The following is a 27,807-nucleotide window of genomic DNA, read 5'->3' on the forward strand; positions in this document are numbered from 1 at the left end:
ATGTAGGATTTACAAATTGTTCGCCAATGAGGAGTGCTGACAGCAGGACTCGAATTTTGATGAAGCACCACACAAGGCAAGGACCTTACCAACTGAGCCAATCCTCGTTGACACTTCTCCCTTTCTAATTATTTACGTGTATAGCTTCCATTTTTATGAGAGGTTGCTTTCGAAATTAAAATTTTCTGTTCGTGGAAAAAATAGCAAGTGGTCCTAAGTTCTAAGTATCTACATTATCATCATCCTCATCTACCAAAATGTGTTAAATTATTCAGTAACGTGCCGGAGTGAAGTTGACCAAAAAAACAAATCAAGCAAGTCCTCGACCTCTTTAAGTTCGATTAGTATTCTAACATTAACATCTTTAATCACATAGAAAATGTATTTGAATTGTCTTGATATTTCTATATTTATTAAAACATGCTTACCTTCATTTAGTTATATGATATGGTCTTTTATTACTCTTCTTCACTTATAAATGATAGGTATTAAATCCAAAAATTTGTAAATTTTGTGCCCTATATTATTGCTGCAGGACAATATTGATGGCATAGAATGTTGAATAAGTATTCTCCAGGATATCTGATTCGGTTAGTTCCATTTTACAGAATTTCAGCAATGATCAGATTCTACAAACTTCAGAGTTGTATTCGTTCACGGACTTAAAGTCTTGAAAGTGAATATGTTGCCAGTCGTGTCTTGCTTCAGGCAAATATATGTTTTTCTGATGATCGAAACGGTCGACCAGAGCAAGCCAGATGGTGCGTGGGTCCTCTTCAACGAGGTACTCGGTCTACAGAGCATCATGGATGTGTCTTCGAATGAAGATCATTGTAGTAGCTTTCTGAGCTTCGTCGACAGGTTTGTTGTCGGTGGGTGCCTTGATTCTGGCTCTAATACCCTTTGCAGTAAGATGAAGCTTCACATCTTGAACCCACTTTAGGTAGTTTCTTTTGGAGATTTCCAGAGTGGTGAAATCGAGTTTGTTCAAGTTCGACATGACCCCTAAAACGGAAGGTACAAAAAAAGACATGATTAGTCATATGGTAATCCATAGACATATATCGTAGTACATTTAGATTCTATAGATATGTATTAGTTTAATTTATGCATGAAAACTACAGGTTTCATGTGGTAAGTTTTGAATGAAAACTTCGGGGTTTCAAAGGCACTAACTATGAAACTATAGGTTCAATTTAGCTTTTATGAACGATTAGTTCATAGAGGGGAGGTTCTTGCAAGAATCATAGAATGCAATATGCTGATTTAAGTGTAGTGGATTTGAGTTTCTTCAGGAACTCAAGTATGAGAGCTTCGTTACTACGAAAGTATGTTAACGGTTCAAAGTATAAAAATAAATTATTGAATCGTTAATGTCCAAAAGTGATTTTCAAGTCAATAATTTTGGATTCATTATCAGATTAATCGATTGCAGGTCACTTTTAATTAATTCAATAGATCGGGACCAAACGGGATCGATTATGGAAGCAAAATAATGCCAAAATAATAGCATTGGGTTGAAAAAACATAGCCAAAGAATGGGGTTTGAGCTTGAGCGTGGCTGCAATAGCAACCCATAAGTGGGTACAAGCCACGGGCCGAGACAGGTGAGCCCAGCAACAACAGCTACTGGCTTTTGGGCCGAATGGGAGGGCATGGGTCAGGCCCAACGGAACGCTAGCCTTGAGTTCGTGTAGGAAACCTAACCAAGGTTGGGTTCAGGTCGGGGCAAGCTCAACCTAGCAGACAGGGCTGCGGGAAGCAAGCTGGGGCAAAATGGCATAACCCAGTAGGCTAGGGACTCGTAGGACATCGGCCTAAAAGGCTGCAGGCTTTTAGTTTGGGTTAAGGGACTTCAGGCCCATTAGCTAGATCAGGCCCTAAGGCTTTGGGATGTCTAGGTTAGTGCAGCAAGCCCAAAGGTTGTTGCCATGTGGTCCACTCGACTGGGTTTCAGGCCAGTGATGGTCGGATGATGCCACGGTGGGGGTGCGGCGGTGGTGCCGCACAGTGCCCAATGCAAAAATTGTTTGTTTGTTTGTTTGTTTTTTTTTTCCGACATGGTTAAGGTTTGAACAAACCCTAGAGTTGCTTCTAATTTATTTATATTCTTTAACTTACAATTCCACATAGCATTTTAATTGCGTAATGCATGAAACATATATATATATATATATATATTTTGACAAATATATGAAACATATACAATATATATATATATATATATATCGTAAGGAAAATATAAACATAGAAGGGTTCATGCATCATAAGGAAAATATAAACATAGAAGGGTTCATGCATCATGGGGAATGTTTTCATGCTTCGTGGACGTTTCAAATATCTTCCTTTATTTTAAGCGTACATGATTGACAGAAAACAAAGAAGAGCTTTTGAATTTTGTGGAAGATAGCCTTTTCCTATGGTCTGTTAATTTCTCAGTTTTTGGCAAGAGTGTGCTGATAACGTGTTGTAGGCCTATTTAACTGAGCTATCTAAGGGATTAGAGAGAGAGGGGACGGCGGTAGCAAGAGGGAGAAGAGAGAGATTTAATTGTGAGGTGTGTGTTATATCATCTCATTGTGCATTTATTTATAGTAGTAGGATAGACAAAAACCTTACCCTTTAGGATTACAACTCTTAATAGATAATTAACTCCTGATAGGAATATAAGAGATATCCATATATATACTAGAATTTACACAATCACATTCCTATAACTGCAATAATTATGAACAAAATTACTGAAATTTACTATTCATACAAAAAAAAAAGATAACATGAACAAGAAAATCAAAGTTAGGAAGTGAATGAATGCAAGAGGAGTGAGTATCCGGTATCGTCATGTCTAAAGAGTTGAACAAAAATTCAAGGGCGGCCCCCACAGCCGATCACCTTTTCTGGGTGCCCACTCACCACGTGGTGCTCGAATATCAATAGGCTCGCAAGAGCCGCGTTTTGACCCCCCTCCTGTGGCAAAATGGTAATTTAACCCACTCCCTCCCTTTCCCTTCCACTCATCCAACCTTTGTGTGACAGCCCCCTGACTTCCCTGCCTACCCAAACAACGACCTCCCCCCCCTCTCTCCCCTCTCTCTTTCTCTCTCCTCCATTTTTTTCTCTCTTTTTCTTTCTCCAAGCCAATCTCCTCCCAGGTGTCCGCCTATCGGCAGCGCCGTGTGTCGCCGGTCCTTCTCACTTTTAAGCCCATTTACCCGGACCGGACCTAAACCCGACCCGATAAATGTTTGTCCCATCGGCACCCGATCTTCCATGTGCGCTGCTGCTGCTGCCGCTTTAGTCACTTCTTATAATTGCAGTTCCAACTCCTAGGGTTTTCAATCTCTCTCTCTCTGTACAAATCTATCCAATTCTTTTCAGTTATTGTTTGTATGGAGCTTGAGCAAGCTCAGCTCGCCTCCGCCTTCTACAGACCCAGTATACAAGAAGACGGAGGCGGAGGAGGAGAACCGCCGCAACCGGAGAAGGTGTTTGACCGGTCGATGCCGGCGGGGGAGGAAATCTTGGCGGCCTTTCAATGCGAAACGATCGGCGGGGGGAAGGTTGCCGGGGAGGCGGGGCAGATGGTGGTGGTCAAAGAGGAGGCGGGAAAGAGCTTGGGGAAGCGGAGGCGGGGCCGGCCGCCGAGCGGGCATCCGAAAGCGACGGCGGTGAGGAAGCAGCAGGACGAAGAAGAAGACGTTTGCTTCATTTGCTTTGACGGCGGAAGCCTCGTGCTTTGTGATCGCAGGTGAGAATCCGGTTTTTCATGGTCGCAGCTTAGTCAATTCAGTCCAATTTTGATTAGTCCATGTTATAAAAGCTGAGAGATTTTACTTAATTTAGCTGATTTGGGTTGTTTCATCTCCTTATTGGCAATCCAATGGACAGTTCGAGTCGATTTTGTGTTTCGTTTTGTGAAATTTAGTGGATGTGTTGTTGCTCATTTGCATTGCTTAATCAAGTCTTGTTTGTGGATTGATACTTGATAGGGGATGCCCTAAGGCTTACCATCCTTCGTGCATCAAGCGGGATGAGGCCTTCTTTAAATCGAAAGCCAAATGGAATTGTGGTATGTTGCACTATGTTAACCTGTTCATTTTTTGTCTCTTTGGTAAGTTGAGTTATCATGGTTGTGTGGTTTGTTGACATTTCGGTGTTCCTGGATATTATGCATGTCAGGTTGGCATATATGTAGCAGTTGTCAGAAGGCTGCCCATTATTGGTGCTATACTTGTACATATTCTCTGTGCAAAGGATGTACTAAAGGCGCGGATTATCAATGTGTACGAGCAAATAAAGGATTTTGCGGAACATGTATGAGAACTATAATGCTAATTGAGAATATGCAAGAAAACAAGGAAGGGGTATGCTTGAACACGTATTTATTTATTTACAGACATTTTTACCTATGGATTGAAGATTCTCAGCTTTGTTGAATTTTGGAGAGGGATTGGATTGATTTAAGAACAGAAGAGAACTCTTTCATATTGAGAATTGTTTTAGGTTTTTATTTTATTTATTTCTTTAATTGTACTTTGTGCCCGCATTAGTGCATTATTTGCTGCTGTAATTAAAGTGGCATTCCATCACGTTCTACCCTTTTGGAGGTTTATTTATTTTGTTTCTTTCCATCTGGCAGTGCAATTTTATCGTTTTCCTTTCTCATTGAAATTTTCTGCAGGCTCAAGTTGATTTTGATGACAAAAGCAGCTGGGAGTATCTCTTCAAGGTTTACTGGATTCTTTTGAAAGGGAAACTATCGTTAACTTTGGACGAGCTTATTAAAGCTAAAAATCCATCAAATGAAGCTGCTGTTATGGTTTGTAAGAGGGATTCTTCAGTTGAACTTTACGATGGTAATAAAACAAATTCAGGTGCTGTCAACTGTTGTGCAGATTTGGAAGCTACACACTCCAAAAGAAGTAATAAAAAGCCTAGAACTTCTGACAAGGACTTGAGTGCTGAAAAATCACTTGGTGAAAAAGGGATGCCTCTCCCTGAAGACACAGTTTGGGCATCGAAGGAGCTCTTGGAGTTTGTTGCTCATATGAGAAATGGTGATATATCTGTGCTATCTCAGTTTGAGGTCCAGGCGCTTTTGCTTGAGTACATAAAGAAAAACAATCTTCGTGATCCTTGCCAGAAATGCCAAATTATTTGTGATTCGAGGCTCATAAGGCTGTTTGGGAAAGAATGTGTGGGTCACTTTGAAATGTTAAAGCTTCTTGAATTTCACTTCCCCGTAAAGGAAAGTTCCAAGGCAGATAATATTAGTAGTGCTGGAATTGTTAATACTATTGCCAGCCAAATGGAGATTGATGGGAACTATGATCATCAAACCATGATGGGTAATGATAAGAAGCGTAAAACACGCAAAAGGGTAGATGAGAGAGGACCACTGACCAATCCAGATGCATTTGCAGCGATTGATGTTCACAACATTAATCTGATTTACTTGCGTCGTAACTCGATGGAGAATTTTTTTGAAGACATTGATAAATTGCACGAGAAGGTGGTTGGTTCAATTGTGCGAATAAGAATTCCTAGTGGTGATCAAAAGCAAGATATTTATAGGCTTGTCCAAGTCGTAGGTATTAGTAACACAACCAATGCTCCAACTTATTTATTATATTTTCACAATAAGTCATGCAATATTTGTATTGATGACATCATTGTCTGCAGGTACCTGCAAGGTTGCTGAACCTTATAAAGTTGGCACAAGAACAACTCATGTTAAACTTGAGATCTTGAACTTAAACAAGAAAGAGGTTATATCAATTGACGAGATCTCTAATCAGGAGTTCTCCCAGGTCAGTGAACTTATTGCCTGCTCTCCTCCCAGGGACCAGGGTCCTTGATATAACTTATCTACGCATGGTAGGATTTTCTTTTTTCGATAATTCTTTTGGAACTGAAGGTTAAAAATACGTGTGAATTAGTATATATATCAATAATGAAAGTTCTTGGAGCCCAATTATTTATTTTTGCCCTCCCTTTTTCAGTTATGTGAACTATAGCATGAAAGGATGCTGGGGGAACGTTTACCCGCACCATTAATGACTGACCTGAAACCCATATGCACACTATTTTCAATCCTTTCTTAACATGGAAAATAATTATATAACCAAATAATACATTGATTAAGGCATGCTAGTGTTTACATACAAGTTTTTTTTTTTGGTCACAAGCCAGTCTATTGAGGTGTGTTGATCATGTTCAGATACTTATTCCCTTCATCCCCTCTTATTCAATTCGGATATTTTACTTATTTTCACAGGATGAATGCAAACGATTACGTCAAAGTATAAGGTGTGGGCTCAGCAAACAGTTGACTGTGGTAGGTTTGCATGTTATGTTCTGTTGTATGTCATGTGCAAGATAATTGCAACTCTTTTTACAAAGGAAATTTGTGCTGGGTGTAGGGTGAGATTCAGGAGAAAGCAATGGCACTTCATGCAATTAGAGTAAATGATGTAAGTTTCGTTACTTTTAATGCTGAGGCAAGAAGAGAATACATATGTGTTTTTATGGAAGGATTTTAGATGAATTTTCTTTTCCCTTTTTAGTTAATAATTATACTGCCCCATTTAAGTATATTCATTGGCTTTTATTGTTTGTTCTAAATAAATCAAGTGCTACGTCTGATATTGCTTTTTGGTTGCCAATGGTCTTGCTCTATGATCTAGTGTCTGGATGCAGAGGTATTACGGATTAGTCACCTTCGCGATCGAGCAAGTGAAAAAGGACGCAGAAAAGAATATCCTTTTTTGTTGATTGTTCAATGCTTTTAGTTTATATGTAGACATTTCTTGCACTTTGTTGTGGTTGTTCCAGTTTCACTCTCTGTTTACTTGTTGATTACTTGTAGCACATTACTTAGTATGAGAGGCCGTTTCATGGGTACCTGTGTACTCTATTCTTCGTAGTGTCTTGTGGCTGAGGTATTTTGGTCTAAGAACATCAAGTTTTCCTTGACCATAGTGTACGCTTAAGCAATGCGTGGAGAAACTACAGCTTCTGAACTCACCAGAGGAACGTCAGCGCAGACTCAGTGAAATTCCTGAAGTACGACCTGATCCTACTATGGATCCAAGTTGCGAATCTGAAGACAGTGCTGGAGCATTCGATAAGAAACAAGGTCCCTTACATTGATTTAATAGACATGGAATAACATCTTGTCCGTTTCTAGTTTTCAAGGTTTCTTTTGGAAATGTTAATTTGGTTTTAATTGCGCTGATGTGTATGCAGATGCTAAAGTAAGACCAAGAAGATCTGGTAGAAGGGGAAGGGAACCTTTCTCACAACCAAGGGAAGGTGATACTTCAAGCAATTCAAGAAGCAAGGGACGGAAAAATTCGGGTAGAGAAACATTTGGAATTAATGGACGCAATACAACAAGGAGCCAGGTCAATCTCACTGGTTTGGTGTCTTTTGATGGGAATAATCAATCAGCAGTTGAATCTAATACACTTTCTGAGGTTGCATCAGAAAATTCATCATTGCCCTTGTCTATAGTGACGAATGTGAACCTATGTGTTGATGATTTTGAGGCAGACATAATATGGCACTACCAGGACCCCACTGGAAAAGTTCAAGGACCATTTGCACTGATGCAGTTGCGTAAATGGAGTACAGCTGGGCACTTCCCTCTTGATCATAGAATATGGAAGATAAATGAGAATCCAGGTGATTCCGTCCTTTTGGCTGATGCATTGAATGGACAGTATAAAGAACCATTATTGCCGCATGACAGCCCGTTACTTTCTCAGGGATTTACAGTTGCCTTGGATGATAGAAACAATGGTCAGGATGATGGAAGGAACAAGAGTATGAACCCAGCTGCAGTGGATGATAAACAGGTTGAAGAGAGCTGGAACACGAAGCAGGATGGCCAAAGTTTGCATAATAGTGGCAGTAGTGAACTTGTAAGGAACACTGCATTTGCAGATGTTGTCAATTCTAGTGATGAACAAAATGGAATCGTTTTGCAAGGCCAGGTTCCATTGAAGGATAATAATTCTTCACCTAACCAACCCCAAGAGAGTAGTTCACAACCTTCTCTGCCCGTGATGCCATCTGAAACTCTGTTGCATCAAGAAGGGGAAAGTAGAGGAGCGGAAATTAACTCTGATCAGACGAATGGAAATGCGGATCCCCAACAAACTGCTCAAGGTCAAATTGCGAATGGACAGTGTAATGAGAGCCGATCTGATAGTGATGGCCATTCAGGCCAATCTTCAGGGCAAAACTGGAGACCTCCACCTGTAAGCAGTCCTTCAAACGGCTGTCATTCCAACTCGACTTTTGTTCCTTTCGCTAAATCACCTGAGACTGCAGAACAAGATCAGAAGGAACATAATTTTTCAGATATGTCCAGTCCCACTCCAAAACCAAGCAACGGAGACTTAAAAAGTCAGGCTGCTGAAATTAGACAGTTTGTGCCTTCAAATGCTCCTGTTCAGGACGCTGGCCATAGCTGGAGCACTTCTTCTAGTTTAGTGGGTGGTGGGGCACCACTTCCGGAAGTAGGTGGTGACTGGGGTCGATATTCCCCTACTCCAGCTAAACCATCTTCTATAGAGGAATGGGAATCCAGTCTTGTCTCTGCATCTTCTTTTAAACCAAGCGAGATGGATCAGTTTACAGAACCAACTGAATTTTGTACTTTACCTGATGAATCAGTTTCAGATCTTCTGGCTGAAGTTGAAGCAATGGAGACTCTCACCAGCTTGGCTAACTCAACTTCAATCATGAACTGTCGAGGGGAGTTTACAGAGGGTTCAAAAAACGGTAGTATAAGTTCTGTAGATGGATTTAGCCCAGCACCCGACCCTGGAAAAGGTGATGCTTTGAGCTCCACTGGTGATTTACGGGGTTCCATGGGCAGATGAACCACTTGGGGTACGTCATGGAAATGCTCTTGATTTGAGCTCCACTGGCGATTTACAAGTTTCCATGGAAACGGACAAACCAGTTGGGATATGTCAGGGAAATGCTCTTGATCTACAAAACAGATCTGGTGTACATTCGTCCACAAGCCCTGGAATGGAGGGAGACAGAAAGTACAGTGATGTTTCGGTTAACCAATTTGAGGCAGGGACAGAGATACGAACCACTGCACCGTCGGACATAGCCAGTACAGACAACCATTGGAATGGTAGGTCAGAAAGCACAGGAAGGAGTTGGGAAGCAGTTCAGCCAGTTCCGAGAAATGCCAACATGGGATGGGGAGGACCAGACCAAGGAAGTGTAAACCTGGGTTGGGGAGGTGGTCAGGGCATAACACATGGAAACACGAGCATTCATCCAGGTCATCAGTTGCCGGCCAGGGGCATGTGGGAAAGCCAACCAAGATATGGTGAAGAAAGATTCTTCAGTCCACGAGATCGTGGTTTCCAGAATAGGGATTTAGGTATCGGTAGGGGTAGGTTTGGATGGAACAGGCAGACATTGTATGGAAACGGAAACGGAAACGGAAACGGAAACGGAAACGGAGGTTCGTTCAGGCCTCCCCCCAAAGGGCAGCGGGTTTGTAAATATTACGAAAGCGGGCACTGCAAGAAGGGAGCGTCGTGTAGTTATTTGCACCCCTGATTTTGGGTCTCAAACAACAAAATTAGACACATTTAATTCTGAATTCATTGCTCATAATGAGGAGACTGCTTAAGTGAATAATTATTTTTTTGGGATTAGATTTAGCATATTAATTTAGAGTACCATGATATTGTGGTATTCATTCCATGTTTCAAGTAATATCTGATGAACAAGTAATGACGTCCACAATGGACCTTTTACCCAACTCAAGAATTAATTCCTTGTGTTTTCTTCTCGTGCATTTTGCTAAGTTGCTTGATCTTGAATGGCAACTCCATCCAATCGTACCTAAATATAGGGTTATGTTTACCGTATCAAATTTAGGTGGTTTAGTAATCCGTGGTAAAAAAATCACTCATGCGTGCTTGGGTGACTAATTCTACCATAAGCGTTGGTCATTTCTAATTGTGGGTCATGTATAGTTGTAATGATTTATAATTAGAAATCGCTTACACCCGCATGAGTGACTATACACACTATGACACGCAATATAACTTAGTGAGGAGAGAGATTTGTTGACACTTCGATTACGACTCATGGTAACATCTCAAACCTACCAGACTATCATAGTCACATGTAACAATCTATTATAAATGAAGATGGAAACATTGTTTTCCTTTCTTTCTTTCTTTTTTTTTTTTTTTTTTTTTTTTTGAGAACATCGATATTTTTACACTAAGAGGAGGGGCAGTTCGACCAAGTCACATAGTGGGCAACCTAATTTGGTATCGAATTCTCTATTCACGAGATTTGAACCTAAGACCTTTCATTTCCAAGCGAAGAGAAATACTACTAGACCGTAGTAACACTACATTTTAGTCTGAATATCAAAATGAAAAATTTATAAGAATCAGAAGTTCTAACACTACATACCTTCAGAATACATATTATTGCAAGTTCTTACACATCTTAGTTTTCTTTCAGAAAAGAAAATGACGAACTTGGCAAAACTTGATTTTGTTGCCCTGGACATTACTGGGAAGAACTACCTTACTTGGGTAGTGGATACCAAGATCCATTTGGAGGTAGGGAATCTTGGAGAAACAATCAAGGAGGAGAACAATGCATCTTCTCAAGATCGGGCGAAGGTCATGATCTTTATCCGTCTCCACCTTAATGAAGGACTAAAGAGCGAGTACCTAACGGTTGAAGATCCGTTAGCTCTCTCGAATGCATTAAGAAACAGATACAATCACCAGAAAACAGTGATTCTTCCAAGAGCTCGTTATGAGTGGACTCACCTAAGGATCTAGGATTTCAAGTCAGTGGCTGAGTAAAATTCTGCGATGTTCAGAATTAGCTCCCAGATGAAACTCTATGGGGAAACCATCACTGAGGAAGATATGCTGGAAAAATTTTTTAGCACCTTTCATGCCTCTAATGTGCTCCTACAACAGCAGTATAGAGAGCGAGGTTTCACTGAATAAAACCAGTTGATATCTATGCTCCTAGTAGCTGAACAAAACAATGAGCTTTTGATGAAAAAATCATCATTCCCGACCTACTGGATTTGCACCATTCCCAGAAGTGAATGATGCTTCCCTCGAAGTGAACGCCACACCCTTTGGTGGTAATAATCATAAACGAGGACATAGCCACAGGCGAGGACGGTGGAACGGGAAAGGCAAGAATCATGATGTACAGTTTCACAACCAGAGCATAATTTAGGCCCGAGCTTCAAAAATGTAAATCGCCACAAAGGCAAAGCTCATATGAACAATGTTTCCAAAAACTCTGAAGGAGCTTGCCATAGTTGTGGTGGCAATGGGCACTGGGCGCATACTTGTCGTACCCCAAAACATCTAGTGGATCTATATAAGCCTCCATTAAGGAGAAGGGTGTTGAGACAAATTTTCTCGATCAGGCTAAACCAATGAATATACCTAATGCAGTGTGTGACTTTTGAGGGCAATTAAACACAACCCACCTAGATGTTTCAGACTTCATTGTGGAAATAGGGATTGAAGTGTACTAGTCTGACTGAATCATTTATGTTTGATGTACTGAACTTGTAGTTTAAAACTAGCATTTCAAATTCAATTAAAGTGACATTTAAATTTCCTGTTATAAATTGTTTTTAACTGTGATCCCCTTTACTAAGAAAGTATGGATAAAAACTATGGTCATTCTCAAAACATGAGAAATGACGACGATATTTGTCTTACAGACAGCTTAACCACATATACAATACTTCAAGATCGAAAGTATTTCTCAAGATTGATCCTTACAAACGTAAGGGTAACAACAATATCAGGCCAATTAGATGTAATTGAAGGCTCAGGAAAAGCCCAGATTATATTACCAAATGGAACAATATTGTCCATACAGAATGCATTATACGCTACTCGATTTACTCAAAATTTGTTAAGTTTCAAAGACATACGTTTAAATGGATACCATATTGAAACAAAAAGTGCAAAAAATGTGGAGTATCTATGCATTACCTCCAATGATACGTAGAAGTGTATATTGGAGAAGTTGCATGGTTGGACAAGTGGATTATATTATACATACATAAAGACAGTTAAATCACATATTGTCATGAACCAGAAGTTCATTGATTCAAAAGTTTACATGCTTTAGCATGACCGTCTAGGTCATCCAGGAGCTACCATGATGCGCAGAATCATTGCCAACTTTAATGACCATCCATTATTGATCAGACACATTGCTATCTCAAATGATAACCCTTGTAAGACTTGTTCTCAAGAGAAGTTGGTAATTAGACCATTACAACTAAAGGTTGATGCTAAATCCCCATCATTTCTGCAAAGAATTCAAGGGGATATTTGTGGGCCTATTTAACCATCATGTGGACCATTCCGATATTTTATGGTTTTGGTTAATGCATCTACCCGATGGTCACATGTTTGTCTCTTATCTACTCGGAGTGTAGCTTTTACAAGACTTCTTGTTCAGATAATTAAGTTGCGAGCACAGTTCCCAGATTACCCTATTAAGTCAATCCGACTTGATAACGCTGGTGAATTTACGTCTCAAACCTTTGATGATTACTGCATGACATTGGGCATTGATGTTGAACATCTTATTCCTCATGTCCATACTCAAAATGGTCTAGCAAATGCATTTATCAAGTGGCTTCAATTAATAGCCCGCATTCTGCGCATGAAAACAAAATTGTCAGTCTATGCATAGGGACATGCCATCTTACATGTTGCATCATTGATTTGATTGAAACCTATAACCAACTACCAATACTCCTCAATGCAACTCGTGTTTGGGCATTAGCCAAACATTTCACACTTACGAGTTTTTGGTTGTGCTGTTTATGTGCTTATTGCACCACCACAACGCATTAAAATGGGACCTTAGCGCAGACTGGGAATTTATGTGGGTTTTGATTCATTGTATCATTAGATATTTGGAACACTTGAAAGGTGATATGTTTACAGCTTGTTTTACTGATTGTCACTTTGATGAGATAGTCTTCCCGTCGTTAGGGGGAGAAAAGACCGTTCCAGAAGAATGACAAGAGCTGACATGGGCTGTTCCCACCTTATCTCATTTTGATCCATATAGCACTCAATGTGAAAATGAAGTGAAAATAATCGTTCATCTTTAAGGTATCGCCAATCAAATGCCAGATGCATTTAATGATGCTATGAAAGTGACAAAATCACATATACCAGCTGCAAATGCACCTGCAAGAATTGATGTCCCTGTTGGACAAAATAAAGTGTCAACGAATGATTCATCTGGTGCACATCTGAAGCGTGGTAGACTCCTAGGTTCCAAAGATTCATTCTTTTGAAAGAAAAAGACGATGGCACAACTGAATCCAAACGAAATCATTCAAGAAGAAAAAAATGAATGATAAATCCATAATTCATGATCCTGTACTTTCAGAAAAAGAAAATGTCATTGAAGAGACACATGTATTTGAAGAAACAGAGGTGCATGAAAGCAAAGAAATCTCCATAAATTATGCTTGTACTAATGAATTGTGGGATAAGAATAAAATAATCATCGACAACATGTTCACATTCGCAGTAGCCACTGAAATCATATTAAGTGATGATATTGAACCCCGCTCTGTTGATGAATGCAAAGAAAGATAAAATTGGCCTAAGTGGAAAAATGCAATCCAGGCAGAATTAAATTCTTTGGAAAGGCGAAATGTTTTTGGACTGGCAGTCCAAACCCCGCTTGGTATAAACCCTGTGGGTTACAAATGGGTATTCATAAGAAAGCGAAATGAGAAAAACAAGATTGCAAGATATAAAACACGACTCATTGCATAAAGCTTTTCACAAAGACTTGGAATTGATTATGAGGAGACATACTCTCCTGTAATGGATGCAATTACGTTCCGTTACTTAATAAGTTTAGTAGTTTCAGAAAAACTTGACATGCAACTTATAGATGTCATCACCGCGTATCTATATGGAAAATTAAATATTGAGATATCTATGAAAGTCCAGAAGGACTTAAGTTGCTTGAAACAACTAACAAACCACGAGGTATGCTCTTAATCAAATTAAAGTGATCATTGTATGGGCTGAAACAATCTGGACTGAATGTGGTATAATCGTTTCAGTAAGTATTTGATCAAAGAAGGGTATACCAACAATGTCATTTGCTCTTGTGTGTTCATTAAGAAATCCAACACTGGATATGCTATAGTTGCAGTATATGTCGATGATATGAACCTAGTTGAAACCCTTGAAGAACTCAATAAAGCTTCTGAATATCTGAAAAGCGAATTTGAAATGAAATACATGGAAAAACAAAATATTGTTTCGACCTGCAGATCAAGCATTGTGCTAGTGGAATTTTGGTCTACCAATCAGCTTACATTGAAAAAATTCTGAAGCGATTTGGTATGGGCTTATCCACTCAGCACACCAATGGTCGTTCGTTCTTTGGACATTAAGAAAGTTCCATTTTTTCCAAAAGAAGATGATAAACTGGTCCTTGGTCCAGAAGTACCATATTGAAGTGTAATAGGTGATTTATTGTATTTAGCACAATGTACTAGATCAGATATACCTTTTTCAATCAACTTGTTAGTAAGGTATAACTCTGCTCCAACAATTCGTCATTGGAAGGGAGTCAAAGATGTATTGCGATACCTTCATGGGATAACAGACATGAGTCTCTTCTACTCAAATAAATCCACAAATGATCAGGTCCTTGTTAGATATGCAGATATTGGTTTTCTCTCTGATCCGCATAAAGCCCGCTCACAAACTGGATATGTGTTCAAGAATGGAGATACAGCAATCTCGTAGCGCTTAACAAAGCAAACATTAGTTGCTACATCTTCAAATCACTCAGAAATACTTGTTTTACATGAAACAAGTCGTGAATGTTCTTGGTTAAGATTAATGATCCATCATATCCAGAATTCATGTAGTTTATCTTCAAAGACAAACATTCCAACTGTCATCCATGAAGATAATGCAGCCTGTGTTGCCAAAAATAAAGGAATGATTCATCAAGGGCGATAAGACTAAACACATATCTCCAAATTTTTTCAGTGTACATGAGCTTCAGAAGGTTAAAGTTATTGAAGTCAGACAAATCTGTTTCAATGAAAATCTGGCAGACTTGTTCACCAAATCTCTACCAAAGTGAACGTTTCAGAAGTTAGTGCAAAGTATCGGATTACGTCGACTTACCAATCAGATAAATTTGGAAAATACGGAATCAGGAGGAGATACATATCAGGGGGAGCATCCATGATACATGCATGTTGTACTCTTTTTCATTCGATCATGATTTTTCCTATCAAGTTTTTAACGAGGTAACATAAGCGTACTTAACACTATATCAACAATCCAGGTAAAGTTGTACTCTTTTTCCTTCGCTATGGTTTCCCACTTGGTTTTTCCGAGTCAGGTTTTAACGAGGCAATTGATGTTGATATATGGGCATCCAAGGGGAAGTGTTGAAAATATTTGTGGGTTAATGAATACCCACACATTAATATTGACTAGGAAAATGAATGAGGATTGTATTTTTAAAAGGTGTGTGCTATAAATTTCAAGGTGTAATTATTATGCTTGTTTGGAGTTGCTTTATAAATAGAGCGCTTCGTGTGCTATCAAAATAAACTGAGAAGAAGAAAAGATCAATAACATCAGTATGTATCCATTCCTTTTTTATTTATCATCCTCTTGTGTTATTATAATTATAGTGTGATATTTTATACCTACTTCCTTCCTCTCACTAATATGAATTGATATGTTGTCACTAATATGAATTGATATGTATATCAATTGTATCGAAAACAACTCTTCACGTTGCCGCGTGGACAAGCAATGAAGAAGTAGTCAGGACAAATTTCAGGATTTCAAAAAAATTTCAGTTCATTCGAGGCTTCAGGTGGCATCGCTCATGGCCCCGCCGTCGTATCTGACGCCGACGCAGCGGTACGCCGCCGGAGCTCTGTTCGCGTTCGCTCTTCACCAGGCTCAGATCCACCAGACGCGCCCTCTGCGATTGTCATCACAAGAAGAAGAGTCGACGGAGGAGCGGACCAGCAGCGTCAGCAGCGCCGACTCCGTCTCCGACGACCCGGATCTCTGGGTCCACGAAAACTCGGGTCTCCTCCCACCCGTTTTCAGGTCCACTTTTTTCTTCAATTTTGAGTTCTTTTATTTATTTATTTGAGGTGATCGTAGAAATTTTTCGTTGCCCTGTTTGGGTGCTGAGATTGTTGGGAATTTAGGACAGTAATTTATATTTAGGGATTTGAATTCTAGGTTTTTGATTACCTGAGGCATTGTGAATAGGTTTCTGGAGATTGATTCTGCAGCATGGTCTGGACTTCAGGAGAGTGCTGCTACTTCTCCTGCTAGCCATCATGTTGGAGCTGTAAGTTCGTTTGTTGCAATATCTCGATAAACAATTTATTCAGGTTTTTTCAGGTTTCGGGTTTCGTTTTTGTTATTGATTTTGATTTTTGTCATAGTTCTTGAGGTTGCTTGCTGAAGAAGGTGGTCGTGATGGTAAGGATGCTTCCGAAAATTCAGATCAAGAGCTTGCGTTGTCAAAAGGTATTGACGCTATGGCGTCTAGCATGGAAAAGGATCACGAGTCTTCGCAGTCGAAGATGGAAAAGCATCGTGAATATGAAAATGAATGCCGCGAGAAGTTCTCCACAACTGAGGTGAAAGAGAACATTGAGGCGGCGGATGGGAAGTTGGGAACTTCACAGGAGAAAGGGTCCACAGCTGTGGTGAAGCACAAAAGGGAAGAAGTGGATGAGCATTTGGAGAAGCTGATGGAGAAATGCTCCACAGCTGATGTGAAACAAAAAATTGAAGAAGTGGACTCGCAATTGGAAAATCTGCATGGGACTGGTGGTAGTCTGGTTAGGGTTAAAGATGCAGTTGCGTCTACCAGTGACATTCGTGAGAAAACTATTGGAGAGTTGACAATGCTCAGCTTATGAGAGGAAAGTTACAGTTCTCTATGAACTTCTTACAGCTTGTCTGGCTGATAAACGTGAAGAGAAGAAGAAATCTACCCGTCGGAGAAAGGGTTACGATGCTCGGCATCGTGTAGCTCTGCGTTTGCTAGCAACTTGGCTTGACGTCAAATGGATAAAAATGGTATGTGTACTTGTCCCTCTGAGTACCCTATTCCAGATATGCTTTGGTAGATAATGTTCTTACTTATTTTAGGTGTCTAGAAGTATGATCAATATGAAAAAGAAACCTCGGCATTTTTATCATTAATGAGAACGATCAGATTAGTATCTTATTTTGACACAAATTGACCGTAACTGCATTCCCTGATTGTTTATGGTGATCTTTTATGATTCTCACCCCCCCAAAAAAAAAAAATTGCTTTGTAGGAAGCCATTGAGACAATGGTTGCTTGCTCTGCAATGGCATTAGTAAAACAAGAAGAAGAAAAAGAGGAACCCAATCACCAAAAGACAAATGGGCTAAATGGAAGCGTGGTGGTATCATTGGTGCTGCTGCAATAACTGGAGGAGCGTTGTTGACAATAACTGGTGGTAATAGATCCTAAAGATTTTTTCCTTGTTGCTGGTGAATTTAATTTCCTATCAGATTTATTGGTTATGGTTCTGCATTGCAATTCATTTAGTTTTACTATTCTGCAGGACTAGCAGCCCCCGCAATTGCTGCTGGACTTGGTGCTCTAGCTCCAACATTGGGCACTATCATCCCAGTCATTGGAGCAAGTGGGTTTGCCGCAGCTGCAACTGCTGCAGGATCTGTTGCTGGTTCTGTTGTTGTTGCTGCATCATTTGGAGGTGATTAAGTGGTTAAGTTTTTGTTTTTGGGGGCTTCTTTTAGAATCTTTGGATTTAATATTTTGTTTATGTGGGAAATATCTTCATGATTTATATAGATTTTCTTACTTAGTTAAAAATGTTTTCTACAAACAGTTTCATATTTCATATTGCTTTTTTGCAAACTAAATTATGGATTATTGCTCATTCTGTCCAATCAAGCTGCTGGAGCTGGACTCACAGGGAGCAAAATGGCTAGAAGAACTGGAGGTGTCGATCAATTTGAGTTCAAAGCTATTGGAGAAAATCATAACCAGGGCGTGAGTTTGGCTATACTCTCTCTCTCTCTCTCTCTCACACACACACACATAGAGATATATTTCTCCATCTATATATCTATCTATTATTGCTTCAAACTGTAATTTTACTCGCTTTATGTTTCAGAGGCTAGCAGTCGAGATCTTGGTTTCAGGATTTGTGTTTGATGAGGAAGACTTTACAAAGCCTTGGGAGGGACATGATGACAATTTGGAAAGGTACAGTCATTTTACCACTCTCCAACATGTTTGAAAACTTGAAATTACATGAGTGTTAATCCGTAAATGGAATGAATAGACGACTTATCTATTTTGACCTTAATGAATCTATAGGTATGCAGTGCTCTGGGAGTCTAAGAATTTAATTGCAGTGAGCACTGCAATTCAGGATTGGCTTACCTCAAGTAATTATTTTGGACCCATGGCTACTATTATTTTTAGTACTACTATGATGATAAAAGTTTCCCAGGGTAATGATTTTGCCACTGGTTGATGTAGCAATTGCAATGGGTTTGATGAAGCAAGGTGCAATGATGACTGTGTTAGGCACTCTTGTAACTGCATTTGCTTGGCCGGCAACATTACTTGCAGCTACTGCTTTTATAGACAGCAAATGGGCAATTGCCGTGGACAGGTCCTTTTTCTCTCTTACTGGGAAGAGTGGGGAAACCTCTCGTTTCAGTTACTTCTTATTTACATGTGGTTTCCAAAAGCTGTTGTTATGATTGCAGGAATTATTCATTAGATGGTACGAAGCACTTTGTGATGAACCGTCCTCTGAAGATATTCAAGTTTTAGTAATTACATAAGTAGTATTTGTCATGAATTAATAGCTAGACAGCTAGTTCTACTTTTTTTTTTTTTTCAATTCCAGGTCAGACAAAGCAGGAAAACTTCTTGCTGAGGTGTTACTAAAGGGAATTCATGGGAACAGGTATATATTGTAACTTCAAAGCACTAACATTCCTGAAAAACCAATCATAACAAAACAAAAATCCATTTTGTGAATTTCAGGCCTGTAACACTTGTGGGTTTCTCACTTGGAGCACGAGCAATTTTCAAGTGTCTCCAGTGTTTGGCAGAAACTGAACATCATGGTAAAGCGATAATAAATTGATAGTTTCTTATCAATCTTCTCTACCTGAATTAATAGGCGTTATTTATTGGCAGCTGAACTTGTAGAACGAGTCGTTCTGCTTGGAGCACCCATCTCGATTGCAGATGAGAAATGGGAAGCTGCTAGAAAGGTTATTAAAATTCTTCTTATTTTTTTTTCCACTACTGAACTTTGCAGAATTTACATTTTTTTTTTCTCGTCCTGCTATTTGCAGATGGTGGCTGGAAGATTTGTGAATGCGTACTCCACAAATGATTGGATGCTTGGGGTTGCTTTCCGTGCTAGGTATGCATAATGGTTGTTTTGGGGGAGCCTTTGGTCACATACACACATACACAAACACAAATGAGAGTTCATCTCGACCTTGAACTAGCTTACGAGCTGATGTTAATTTGTTGATTTGCCACGACTGTAACTAATGATCACCTAATGAACAGTCTACTTTCTCGAGGATTAGCTGGAATTCAACCAATCAATGTTCAAGGGATTGAGAACGTGAGCTCTCTCTCTCTCTCTCTCTCTCTCTCTATACTATTTGATAACGGATTGAAGATATTTCTTTCAATTCCTTGCTTTATCCAATGCTTTACAACCATGTCGGCTTTTATGAATAATCGCCTTAACAATATCAGTATATTTTCCGTTTTTGCAGGTGGATGTCACGGACATAATTGATTCGCACTCTTCCTATCTTTGGTCTACAAAGCAGATCCTGGAGCTGGTTGAACTGGAAGGCTATTATCCCGTTCAGAGGAGCATGATTTGCATAAAATAAACTTTACCTTGTGCTACATCACCTTCTTTTCTTAGTTTCATTCCCTGTTTATTAGTACGAGTTTCGTATTTGCAAGGACGAAGAAGAGAGAACGCAACTGGATCGAGCTTCTTGCTTCGTATTTGGTCACTCATTGATCTTCCATATATTTGTAAAAGAACAAAAAAAGGTTCCATTTTTTGTGAATAAAATGTGTACATATTGTGCCTCTTGCACTCGCAGAAACAGGTCCGACTGAACCCGCCTATATACCATCCCGAACTCCACCGCCCCCAATCCCCTTCCTCGACGGTTGCTACCACCGACGCCCCTGCCCCTTACCTTTACATTGCTGGCCACCGGAGTGACACATTTGGAGTAAATTGGCCGAGGGGTTAATACACATGAAAAACTTTTGCTATTTTACTATTTTGAAAACTTGAACGGAATTGATCACGTCGACTAACAAAGTGAAACAAAGATGATTATATGAGCTTAATGCAAAACCCGTGAATTTGAAATTTCCATTCAGCTCATTTTGATACACAAAAAGATACTTTATGCTAAATTTACCTAAACTACGAAAAAAAGAATTAAATTTAGAGTCAGTAAGAGATGATTCTAACAAATTTAACTAAACTCGGTTGCGTTGCGTATTATTTTAAAGGAATGCTAAAGCTCAACTTTAATCATAAAATAAAAAATAGTCCGGTAAATTTGTAAGCGGGAGGAGAGAGCATGGAGACAGATTCTCTGCCCTCCCACTTCTATGTCCTTCTATTTTGTGTAGTTACGGTTAAATCACGTCAATATTTTATATTACTATTTCTTTTTATTTTATATAAAATATTGACGTGGTTTACCGTGATTACATGTAGCGCAGAGAATCTGCCTCCAGAGAGCGTTCCGTGCGAGTTAAAACCATGCGTGAGGCCACCCGAGCGAAGTGACAAACGAGACAGCGACCGCGACACAATGAGAAAAAGACAGTCACAGATGACACAGTGACGACGACGACGACGAGGGTCGCCATGGATACGAACAACGGCGGCAAAGACGAGCTCCCGGACCAATCAAAAGCCTCCAAAAAAGGCAGGTCATGCAAAGGAACACTCTATTATTCCTCCGCCCTCAAATCTAAGGCTTACAATCCTCTCTGCGTCGGCATTCCTCGCGCCATCCCCGAAGGTCTCCTCTTAGCTATTTTCTGTTTGGTTCCCGATAAATTTTTTATAAGAAAACGTTAGTTCTTCACCAACGGACCAATTTTATTACCAGAAATCTTACCAATTGCGGAACTTTTGGTATTCTTTCTTTTGAATTTTGAATTCTAGGGTTTCAATTTCTGAGTTCTGGTTTGTATTGGCTTGAGTTTATTACAAAAGTTTTTCTCTTTTCATCGTTTTAGCATTTCGCCTTAAATTTGAGATTAATGATGATAATTTTGCTTGGGAAATTAACCAAAGTCATCACCTTTGAGCTGCAATCTGCTTATATTTTCCTATAAAGGGTTTATCTTTCTTCGCCATTTGTGCGATTTAGATTTTTGAACCGCCTCTTTTTGTAGTTGAGATTGTTGGTTTGGTGTTTTTTCTTCTTTTTGTCAGTTGAAATTCGTTCTATTGTTGTTTTATTGGACTAGCTACTAATATGCAGATTTTGGTGACCAGTGCCTCAGTTAATAGTTGCAGAAACTGAAATGAAAGCTTCTAAAGATGATCGACATCTTACTGAATTTCGTTATGCTTGTGCTGGTTACTCTCTGTATTTGGATCGAATTACGAAAGACCATTCCGAGGAACAACCAGAATTGCCCGTTTGCTACGGTCTCAAGGTTAAATATCTCTCCTCTCTCCTAAGCCCTCACATAAAAACACAGAGAGTAAAACATTGTATTATGTGCTAATATGAGATGTGGGCAATTGACCTTAACTGATTTCTTCAATACATGGAGCTTGCATGTCGTTTTTCGTGTTTCTTTTATATTAATTGGATTAGCTTTTACTTTTAGCCATTTAGGGCTCATTTGATGCCTAGGACGGGACTGGAATGGATAACTCTTATAATTCACTTGACAATCGAGGTGAATGATTTTTCATTTTGAGGGGAGTAGACATGGAGGAGGTTATCCTTGTAATCCTACAATTTTGGGGTGATAGCAAGGGATAAGTTTCCTTGATGGGTTATCCATCTTCTATCTTCAAAAAGTTGGACGCAATTTTTTCATTTATTCTTTAACATACCTTAAATATAGTGAATTATCAAACCTAATCCAAACAAGCCCTTGAACAGTGAGCTCTCATCAGATCGTGCTATACAAGATCTAAATATATTGCATGATAACAAGCTATGAACCATTCATTAGAGCATGTGACTTGTGAGCTTCTGGTGCAATTTGGAGTTGGATCAATGCGTTTGGTGCTTAGAAACTTAGAAGTAATTAAGTCTATGCAGAAGCTGACTTTCTCGACACATGAAATTTCTACATAAAGTGCTTCTCCCTACATTAATCTTTGTTTAGCCAAGCATTCTGACTGACATGAGTTACTGCAGCTTCTGGTTGGCAAAAGAATGGTTCAAAAGACACCTGCTGCCGCTCCTGTTTCTGCCCATGTCCATCACAAACGGGGTAAGGAATTAAATTTTTGTTTACCCGCCTTTTTTCCTTTGTATCTCTCTTTCTAGGTTTTGCCTACAATACTTCGCCTCCAATGTAGTCAAGACGTTTCCTGCAAAATTGGCACGCAGATAATGAGGTCGCGTAAGTTACTTTGGTTGAACAGATTTTGACATTGGTTAGAAATGATGTATAAACTAGTGTTTGGTTTCTAGAAATGATTTCGAAAAGTACTTGTGCACTTAAGTTAAGGTCAAATGTTACATTAAACATTTGTTGTCGCTTTATTTATCGCCTGTGATTACCTTTTAGATGATCATGAAGTCCCTCAGACTCAGAGGCAGCAACCGACTCAGTCAGCCGGAAGTCTCTTCTTCAACAGGCAAGCATAAGATTAGACTATTCAAGTGACAATTATGGAATCCTAGTTTTCTGAAACGTTATGCCTTATTCGTAATGGGTTATCTGGGGTTTGTTAATGAATGTATAGGTTTACAAGAAACGCAGATCTTGTTGCATCAGGGGTGACTAAGAACATACGTAAAGTTGGGAAGTACGTAAAAGGAAGTATCTACAAGTTTCTATACTCGTACAGAGGGCGACCAAGATTGCTTGTTGAAAAAACCAGACGAATGAACAAATAACTCGAGAAGCAGGATTCAGTTTGATTCCATATCTGCTATATTCGTCTTCGAGTCAGGTTGATTCCATATTTGCTACATGACAATCGTTTACAGTACTTTTACGTTAGGATTCTTGTATATAACCCTTGTAGATAACTTTCCCATCGTAGAACTGGTCGCGTGACTAACATGTGAGCGTATTAGTGTAAGAGAAGTGTTATATTGATCGGTTGTATACAAGATTTTCCTAGTTCATATTATGCGAGCAGATTAATAAGAGAAACCTATGTGCCTTGAGACAATTAGGGCCTATTTCGGGAAGCCCAAAATCACTTATGAAGAGAAGCGCTTCAAGTATTCTTCTCTACAAGTGATTTTATGCAAAACGATCAAAATTAAACATTGAAACAACTGATAACGCAAGTGCTCCGAAACTTGATTAGAATCTATGAACGCTCATATGAAGCCAAAAGCATCTGTCACGACATTAGCCGTAACCCGTCGAAATTGAATTCCTCGAAGGAGTAAGACAAAATTTGGAAACTCTTTCCCTGTAGGATTTCTTCCAAAAAATTAGAAAAGGTTTGCGCGCTGTTTGGCACACGGGCTAATTTAACCGAAGGAAGCAGCAAACCGCGAAATAAACAGGATCTCCCGGTACCCTCCATCTTTTATATTTCGCGAATCTCGAGACGGACAGGGGACAACAATCCTATCCAGTCCTCCAGGATCTCCCAGTGGGGAAATTAGCATGTATTGCTCCTAGCTCTCCGGCTCGTAACTTTCCGGATACGGATAGGTACTGGATCGGATTGGATTTTCAAATTGTAACTGTAATCCTATCGTTTTCTCGGCAGGCAACCGATTGAAGGTTTTGATTCGGAATCGATTGAGGGATTGAGATCGAGATTAGCATTGAGGAATCAGGTGCGGAAATCGAATTCGAATGGCCGCTGCTGCGGCTTCTAGACGGGTCGCCCAATTGGGGACCGGGTCCGGGATCGGATTATCCGGTTTCGGAGGGCCCGGTGGTGCTTCGAGAACGGTGTCTCCGTCGGTGGAGTACAGGCATTTGGATTGCAGGCTGACTTCTCAGCTAGTCAAATCAAATGGAAAGCGGTTGTTTCTCGTCGATACATTAGCTCTGGTGAGTAATCGAATCGCTTTCTCTTGAGAAATGATAATTTGAATTTTTGAAAATGGCATGACTGTGAAAAGTCAAATGATGGAAAATTTACGGTGAGATTAGAGAAGTTGCAGTGCTGCATTGTGTTTGCAGTTGTTGGTAATTATGTGCTGCATTGTGTTTAGGTTAGGAGATTAGAGGGACAAGGCGTCCCCTCGAAGCACGCGGAGGCGATAACTGCTGCCATTACTGAAGTTTTGAATGACAGCTTGGAAAATGTGTCTCATTCATTTGTTACAAAAGGAGAGATGCAGAAAGTAAGGAGTTTTCATGTTTACTCTAGTTTCCCCGTTTACTGATTACGTCTGTGTATGTTGTCGTTCAACAAATCATGATGCTTGCATCTAAACGTATGTTTTGCGTAATTGTTTATAGACGGAGATGATCCAAGAATCCAACTTGTCCAAATTCAAATCCGAAATTCAAAGTGCGCAGGTACTTACTAGCTCTTTCCGTTAGTCATTACCAATACTATGAGATCGTGGTTTGTATTTAGTTGTAGCTTCTTCTTCTTGGTTATGTTGATATTTGGATGATTCTGTTCTAGTTGCCGTTTCAAATCTTGTTACTGTTGTGCTTGCAAACATAGACTGATTGGAATTTCTGGATTAAGCTTGGTCTTTATTTGTGTTTGTCTTGTGTATAAATGATTTCCAAATTATTGACGATATGCTAATGGGACTGCATTTTGGGTTTTGAATGATGATGTTTTCTCCAAGCTCCTGTTAACATCCGTAGACATGAATGCAAGGCTACTCGTAATTTTCAGTTGCACTATTAGTGATCTTCATGAAATATGCCCCGAGCCCCCACCCTTTTTGTATGCGTATGACGGCATTATGATAAATGATTGGACCCCATCCTGGCGTCGATCATATATATTGTGGACATCAACTACCTTCTTTCGGATGTTTAGTAGTGTTCAAGTACCTAAAATATGATGTCTCCATTTTCTGAGTGGCTGTTGCATGCTGGGGTGTGCTTCTGACTCTGTATCTTACTGGCAGCCAAACATTTAGGATTTCAGCCATACGTTTAGTTACTGTGTTCGACATTTCATCTCATAACCTCCTACATGATCAAAAGGGTTATTCTCAATTCATAGGTTCCAGCATATATGGGCACTGGAATGGAATCAAACAACCCATTTGGAACCAATGTTTATGACATTGACATTTTTTTCAGTTTATCAGAATGGATTTGAATTATCTGTATTTCTACATTTTTTGGAGCTGAATTTATTTTAGTTCAGCAGCATAATTGATCCGGAATATGAATTCCTTAGTTGTTACTCTGATTACATTTTTCAAGGTTGACAACCATGTCTTTATCTCTCTCCCTTTCTTTATCACCAGAAGGATAGTTATGGTGTTTTTCGAAGTGACCTTGACGTCATTAAGGTCTCTGTTTAAAAGTTCCTCGAAGACTTTTCTAACAAGGCTGGACCTCGATGTTCCCTAAACAATCATTGCAAAGAAAAATAAATGTTTATTAGTTCCTGGGATAGTGCCATTGGTTCTCTGAAAAAAATATGTTATGCAGGGACACCATTTTTCTTTGTTGCAACACGAGACTGAAAAACTTCGGAATGATATAGAGAAGATGCGCAGTGAATTGAGGTCTGATTAGTGGAGTTACTTTACCGTCATTTTCTGTCTGTTTCTATGTGAATTTGTGTTTGCTTCTATAATCATCATTACAGTGCGAATGTTTTCATTGTGATGCAGGTATGAAATCGACAAAGTTACCGCAGGACAGCGGTTGGACTTGAACCTGGAAAGAGGGTAAGTGAATACGTTAAATGAATGCATAGTATTCTCTGAGTTCGTCAAAACCTCTGTTTGAGTCATGATATTCGCTCTCTTTGTTCATTCATATGGTTGATAAATGCAGGAGGATACGAGAAGAGCTATCTAATCAGAATGCTGAAACAAATAACCTCACTAACAAACTTGATCGGGTAAGAATTGGGTGACTACTTTTTCAATTAGAACTAGGAGCGCACCGCACAGTCCTTTCACTAATGCTTACTTACATATTTCTACCAGGAAATTCATGCTTTAAGGGCTCAGGTGGAAGCAGCAAAATACGATGTCATAAAATACTGCATAGGTACTCTTGTTTCGATATCTGCTGTCGGTCTTGCTGTACTCCGTATCTTGATGTAAACTTGTTCTATGGATAACGACGACAAATCCCAATAGGGGAAAACTGGGAAATGGTCCATTCTTTTCAAGCTGTTGTAATTTTAAGAAATGTGATGAAGATGTGAAAGATAAGGCGTAGTCATTACATTGTAAGTGGGATCCAAGGAACTGATTGTCCCCTTTTTTTTTTTCCTCCCAGTATTTGTTGGTAAAGGATCTGATGTATTGACTAGTTTCGTTTGTCAAATTTCCATTGAACTTGTACCCTACTGCCGATTTCCCGCTTAACATTTAGTTTGGCAATTTTCTTCTTGAACTATTATAAATTGCCAATTTCCACCTAGTGTCGTGTTTTGTCACCTTCCATTCAGTTTTACATTTTAGAAGAGCCACGTGTTGGATGTTGGTCATTAAATGTTGTTTTTAATTTGTTACTCATTCTTTTAAAATTTGATTTTTTAAATAAAATTTAAATGAAATGTGAACGACCATGGAGGGAAAAATTGGTATGCAATAGTGTAGTGGGATACTAGTTAAAGGATAGTGTCGTTCACACTTATTTTTACTTCTTACGCATTCTTGTTAAGTTTTTGTCATTGCTTTTCAATTGATTTGACCTGATGACCGAAAATTAAGAAAGATGTGCAAAAAGTAAAATTGGTATGTGGATAGGACTACCTCTGATTAAAATCAAAGTTCAACGGGAAAATTTGATAATGATGGAAAGGGCGAAATCGACACAATACTATTCTTAAATTTCAGTAAGTGATGGGTTGGGTTTGGCTGGGTCAACACCTTTTACTCACAGGATTTTGAGCTGGCAGCCTGGTATAGGCCTTAGTCCAAATTTGGCCCAATAATAAAGGGGTTAGATGGGTTTTTTATTATTGGGCTAGAATTTGGCTGGATCTAATAATCTAATTTATTCTTCGAATTTTATACTTATGATAGAATTGTTCGAATTTTAGACTTATGGTTGACAAGTAGAATGCGTTTCCATCTTCGCAATGGTGCAGCTAACATACTTTATGATGTCTTACTTGTTCAACAATGGCTGCAACTAATATACATTCATTTCATGATGTCTTACTTGTTCAACAATGGCTGCAACTAATATACATTCATGCATTTCCAGTTTACCACTCCCGAAACCTAATCAACAATGACACAAGATTTAAAAGGGTTTTGGCTTTTAAGGTGTAATTTCGCGTAAGTTTTGATG

The 27,807-nt window shown here is 39.3% G+C and overlaps 4 protein-coding genes across 5 annotated transcripts; all 4 read left to right on the plus strand.

Annotated features, from left to right (window-relative positions):
* The first annotated feature begins 3,312 nt into the window (after positions 1–3,312).
* LOC103930980 (zinc finger CCCH domain-containing protein 44) lies at positions 3,313–9,824 on the plus strand. Its single transcript, XM_048588961.1, is given in 11 exon segments — positions 3,313–3,748; positions 3,990–4,069; positions 4,180–4,364; positions 4,682–5,591; positions 5,683–5,810; positions 6,278–6,337; positions 6,423–6,473; positions 6,687–6,757; positions 6,987–7,138; positions 7,249–8,881; positions 8,883–9,824. Coding segments are annotated over 11 exon segments (4,341 nt in total). The 5' UTR covers positions 3,313–3,389; the 3' UTR covers positions 9,595–9,824.
* A 6,003-nt stretch (positions 9,825–15,827) lies between these two features.
* LOC103966732 (transmembrane and coiled-coil domain-containing protein 4) lies at positions 15,828–20,241 on the plus strand. The gene is given in 17 exon segments (XM_009379936.3): positions 15,828–16,184; positions 16,353–16,434; positions 16,532–17,008; positions 17,010–17,174; positions 17,420–17,489; positions 17,492–17,584; positions 17,693–17,845; positions 18,047–18,144; positions 18,269–18,360; positions 18,475–18,545; positions 18,640–18,775; positions 19,016–19,075; positions 19,156–19,238; positions 19,312–19,388; positions 19,473–19,543; positions 19,696–19,753; positions 19,911–20,241. Coding segments are annotated over 17 exon segments (2,139 nt in total). The 5' UTR covers positions 15,828–15,954; the 3' UTR covers positions 20,034–20,241.
* Positions 20,242–20,958: 717 nt separating this feature from the next.
* LOC103966733 lies at positions 20,959–23,507 on the plus strand. The gene is made up of 5 exons (XM_048588976.1): positions 20,959–21,200; positions 21,683–21,846; positions 22,566–22,641; positions 22,942–23,011; positions 23,120–23,507. Exons 1-5 carry the CDS (start codon positions 21,044–21,046, stop codon positions 23,271–23,273), a joined length of 621 nt encoding a protein of 206 aa, XP_048444933.1. The 5' UTR covers positions 20,959–21,043; the 3' UTR covers positions 23,274–23,507.
* A 135-nt stretch (positions 23,508–23,642) lies between these two features.
* LOC103966734 (protein FMP32, mitochondrial) lies at positions 23,643–26,854 on the plus strand. 2 transcript variants are annotated; one of them, XM_009379939.3, is made up of 8 exons: positions 23,643–24,005; positions 24,110–24,399; positions 24,564–24,695; positions 24,814–24,873; positions 25,981–26,057; positions 26,166–26,222; positions 26,332–26,398; positions 26,487–26,854. In XM_009379939.3, the coding sequence occupies exons 2-8, from the start codon at positions 24,199–24,201 to the stop codon at positions 26,604–26,606; spliced, it is 714 nt and encodes a 237-aa protein (XP_009378214.1). In that variant the 5' UTR covers positions 23,643–24,005; positions 24,110–24,198; the 3' UTR covers positions 26,607–26,854. The 2 variants fall into 2 exon arrangements, with proteins under 2 accessions (XP_009378214.1, XP_009338654.1); XM_009340379.2 differs by having other exon boundaries at positions 23,643–24,399.
* Positions 26,855–27,807: the final 953 nt, after the last annotated feature.

This window comes from the organism of the source record quoted next, unplaced genomic scaffold, assembly GCF_019419815.1.
Source record: "Pyrus x bretschneideri cultivar Hongxiangsu unplaced genomic scaffold, Pyrus_bretschneideri_v1 Contig1, whole genome shotgun sequence".
Lineage (NCBI taxonomy): Eukaryota > Viridiplantae > Streptophyta > Magnoliopsida > Rosales > Rosaceae > Pyrus > Pyrus x bretschneideri.

Bases quoted from the DNA above. Each gene is read 5' to 3' on its own strand.
- LOC103966733 (XM_048588976.1), top strand. From the start codon at position 21,044: ATGGATACGAACAACGGCGGCAAAGACGAGCTCCCGGACCAATCAAAA. The intron at 21,847-22,565 runs GTTAAATATCTC...GAGTTACTGCAG, and splicing joins CCGTTTGCTACGGTCTCAAG to CTTCTGGTTGGCAAAAGAAT. The intron at 22,642-22,941 runs GTAAGGAATTAA...ATTACCTTTTAG, and splicing joins CCATGTCCATCACAAACGGG to ATGATCATGAAGTCCCTCAG.
- LOC103966734 (XM_009340379.2), top strand. From the start codon at position 24,199: ATGGCCGCTGCTGCGGCTTCTAGACGGGTCGCCCAATTGGGGACCGGG. The intron at 24,400-24,563 runs GTGAGTAATCGA...CATTGTGTTTAG, and splicing joins TCGTCGATACATTAGCTCTG to GTTAGGAGATTAGAGGGACA. The intron at 24,874-25,980 runs GTACTTACTAGC...TATGTTATGCAG, and splicing joins CCGAAATTCAAAGTGCGCAG to GGACACCATTTTTCTTTGTT.